The 2,359-nt window shown below is 44.7% G+C and overlaps 1 protein-coding gene across 1 annotated transcript; it reads right to left on the bottom strand.

Annotated features, from left to right (window-relative positions):
- Window positions 1–826: 826 nt before the first annotated feature.
- On the bottom strand, window positions 827–1,246 carry LOC110096213 (uncharacterized mitochondrial protein AtMg00810-like). Its single transcript, XM_020822035.1, has one exon. The coding sequence runs from the start codon at window positions 1,244–1,246 to the stop codon at window positions 827–829; it is 420 nt and encodes a 139-aa protein (XP_020677694.1).
- Between the last annotated feature and the right edge of the window lie 1,113 nt (window positions 1,247–2,359).

Genomic DNA, 2,359 nt, shown 5'->3' with positions numbered 1-2,359 from the left:
CCTCTTAGTCCGTGCCGCCCGCCTCATATTGCGCGCCACCGCCTTTTAGACTGTTCATTACACACCTCCGCGCAAATAAGATGGGTCTGCGGGGCGATTAGATGGAGTACTGCGACGGCCATTAGCAGAGCTCAAGAAGTCCCTTTGAGGTTTTCGCCCACAGTCGCTTCGGCCTTGGAAATAACAGAGGAGCCAGAGACGGGAAGGCGACGGGAAGGCGACGGTCAGAAGCATGGCGATTGGGTTTTAGCCTGCGTAAGGCGGCTGTTGGCGGTGGCACGGTAGGCTGGGTGGGACTGGCGGGGAGATCAAAGCTCTTTGTGGCTGGGCTGATGAGGAAGTACTAACTAGTTATTGAGATTGATATGATTGAGGGATAGAGGAGGAAATGTCACCATGCATTTATGACTTGTACAGGAGATGGAAAATCTTTTACTTTGCTTGATTGATTAATGTATATATGAAGAGTGAGAGCTGTTCATGAAGAAGATGAGAGTGGAGACGGTACAGAGCAAGAATGTAAAGAATTGTATTAAGTTGTTTTGTTACACTAGATACAAAGGTATATATAGAGCTGATACAGAGAAGGTAAAACCGTAATAAGCTAATACATATTATTGGTATAATTATTTATTTATTATTAATAAGCTATGCTAACATTCCCCCTCAAACTGACAAGTGGGAACAATTGTTAGTTTGGATCGTAGTGTCTTGAATCGAGGAGTGGTAAGCGGTTTTGTGAGAATGTCCGCTATTTGATCGATCGTACTGATGGGTAGCAACCGGATTACTTTATTCTGAATATGATCCCGAACGAATCGTTGATCTATTCAATGTGCTTAGTGCGAGCATGAAATACAGGGTTATTTGCCAAGGCAATCGTAGACATGTTGTCACAAAAGATATCCACCGGTGGATCATGCTTGATGCCGAAGTCAGCTAGAAGCCGCCGAATCCAAATGGTGTCTGCCGTTGCCGAGGCTAATGCCCGATATTCCGATTCGGTGGAGGATCTTGAAACTGTAGTTTTCTTTTTCACAGTCCAGGATACAAGAGTATCACCGAGAAACATACAAAATCCGGAAGTTGATTTTCTGGACATAGGATCTGATGCCCAGTCTTCATCAGAAAATGTACGAAGCAGGAGATTCGAACGAACAATTGGCAAACCGAGTCCACATGTTCCTTTGATATACCGTAGCAGTTTCTTGAGCTGGGATGAATGAGATGCGGAGGGATTGTGCATGTGTTGAGAGAGCGAGTTGACGACATAAGAGATATCAGGTCTAGTTAAGGTAAGATATTACAACGACCCGATTAGCTTCCGGTACAAGGTTGCGTCGAAGCAGGGAGCGGCATCTAAGTCTGCAATTGGAGTTTTTGTGAATGAAGGGTTAGAGACCGAGTTGCACCGCTGCATCTCGGCCATTTGAACTATAAAATTTGCGTAAACCGATTGAGATAGGATATACTTATCTGGATAGGTATCGATCTTGATACCGAGGAATTGATGAGCAGCACCAAGGTCTTTCATTGTGAAACGTGAATTAAGTTGGTTTATGAGGTTTGTCAGGGCTTGAGTATTGTTACCAGTAATTAAAATATCGTCAACGTACACTAGAAGATACATCTCAATATCTTTTTGACGGAACACGAGCAGAGACGGGTCCGCCTGACTATGGAGAAAACCAAGTTGAGTAAGGTATGTCGTGAATGTAGTGTACCACTGACGTGGGGCTTGACGAAGGCCGTAGATTGCTTTGTTTAGACGACAGACATAGTTGGGATGAACCGAATCTTCGAAGCCCTTAGGCTGCCGCATAAACACAGTTTTGATGATATCGCCGTGAAGAAACGCGTTTGCGACGTCCAACTGATGAACTGGCCACATGTGAAACAGAGCAATTGTGAAAAGGATCCTGATTGTTGGTAGCTTTGTAACCGGGCTGAAGGTATTGAAGTAATCTATACCATGTTCTTGCTGATTTTCGAGAGCCACTAATCTGGCTTTAAACCTTGCGACTGATCCGTCTGAATTATGCATGGTTCGGTAAGTCCATTTAGAGCCAAGAATAGGTTTGTTGGAGGGAGAAGGTACCAACGTCCACGTTCCTTGACGTTGGAGCGCAAAAAATTCTTCAGCAATGGCCTTTCTCCATTCGAAACTTTTGCTGGCTTCGGTGTATGAAGTAGGATCATTTTGTGGCTGTTCGTGATGAATTAGATTAAGTCTGTTTACAGGTTTTAGAGACCCTGTTTGAGCCCGAGTGGTTATAGGATGGAAGGGAGGAAGACTGTGATTCTGCTGAGGAGCGGCCTTCTGGTGTGGTATCACCTGTTCGGGTATAATTGAAGGCGT

Source organism: Dendrobium catenatum, unplaced genomic scaffold (assembly GCF_001605985.2).
Source record: "Dendrobium catenatum unplaced genomic scaffold, ASM160598v2 fragScaff_scaffold_156, whole genome shotgun sequence".
Lineage (NCBI taxonomy): Eukaryota > Viridiplantae > Streptophyta > Magnoliopsida > Asparagales > Orchidaceae > Dendrobium > Dendrobium catenatum.
The sequence above is the reverse complement of the archived record's forward strand: the minus strand, read 5'-3'. Positions and strand labels throughout refer to the sequence as shown.